The following is a 1,272-nucleotide window of genomic DNA, read 5'->3' as shown; positions in this document are numbered from 1 at the left end:
TCAACCAAACCCTGATTGAACATCTGGCTAAAGTAGTCGACGAAAATCAACGGGATTGGGATCGTCATATACCATTGTTTCTTATGGCATACCGGAGTGCTATCCACACAACTACTGGAGAAACGCCATCAAGAGTTCTATTTGGGACTACCTTAAGAACTCCAGCTGATGTGAAATATGGCGTACCACCCGAACCACACCAACCATTAACAGAATACGTGGATAATCTTCGACAGCGATTAAACCATATCCACCGTTACGTACGCCTTAAAATTATGAAAAACACGGAGGCGGCCAAAACCAGATACGACTTGAAAGGAAGCAGTGGCGGTTTTGCTGTCGACGAGTTAGTTTGGCTGTACAACCCACAGCGGAAGAAAGGACGTTCTCCAAAGCTCCAGCGAGGGTGGGAAGGACCTTATCAAGTCATCACCCGCTTGAATGACGTCGTCTACCGTATTCAGGAATATCGAAAGCCGAGAGCAAGAATGAAGATCGTCCATTTGGATAGACTGGCTCCGTACCATGCGGACACCGGAACGAAAGCTGTTCGGGACGAACAGAACTAAGAAGGGGGTAATGTTATAACCGTGCTACCGAACGCACTAGATTCTAGCGTATTCTAGAATGTTCTAGTGACTGGAACGTTCTAGAGTATGCTGGAATCGGACCATCGGGAAGAATCTAGAAACGACGCTTGCGAAAAGTATATAAGCGCACGTCGCAAGATATTTGGTTTTGGTGATATTCGTGATTGGGATATTCGTGATTAGTGAAATTCGTGATTTTGTGAATAGCGATTCGGTGAATTATTTAAAGCGATATTTGAATTGTTTGTTGACGTTGTCATAGCGATAGATTTTGAAAGATTTAAAAGTTAATTGTTGCGTTAGTGCGAATTTACTGGAAATATACGATTAGTTGATTTCTTCTGTAAATAAAGTTTAATAGCTGTTTGGAGTATTTTATTCATTGACGAAGATTTGAACCCGTCGCATCGTAAACCGGTTACGACAGCGAATATTATAACAATATATATATATATATATATATATATATATATATATATTTAATAACTATTTTTATTTTTCAAGTCTGTTTATTCGAAGATTGGGTATTTCTAATATATATATATTTATATGCTTTGCGAGAATATATATATATATATATATATATATATATATATTGTTAATGTTGTTGTTAGTGTTACGATGTGTTATCATCACCATTAATCAAAGTGGAGAGAGAGATTACGTAGGAGGAAATGAGAAT

At 38.2% G+C, this 1,272-nt stretch overlaps 1 protein-coding gene across 1 annotated transcript in view; it reads left to right on the top strand.

The window, feature by feature from the left end:
• The window catches only part of HELRODRAFT_182523 (hypothetical protein), a gene marked incomplete at both ends in the record, with an annotated part of 4,025 nt that extends 3,252 nt beyond the window's left edge, over positions 1 to 773 (top strand). Inside the window, one exon of the mRNA XM_009032779.1 lies at positions 654 to 773. Coding sequence (XP_009031027.1) covers positions 654 to 773 — 120 coding nt within the window. The remainder of the gene's footprint in view (positions 1 to 653) is intronic.
• Positions 774 to 1,272: the final 499 nt, after the last annotated feature.

Source organism: Helobdella robusta, assembly GCF_000326865.2.
Source record: "Helobdella robusta unplaced genomic scaffold HELROscaffold_88, whole genome shotgun sequence".
Taxonomy (NCBI): domain Eukaryota; kingdom Metazoa; phylum Annelida; class Clitellata; order Rhynchobdellida; family Glossiphoniidae; genus Helobdella; species Helobdella robusta.
Note: the sequence above shows the minus strand (reverse complement) of the source record. Positions and strands in the feature narration are given on the sequence as shown.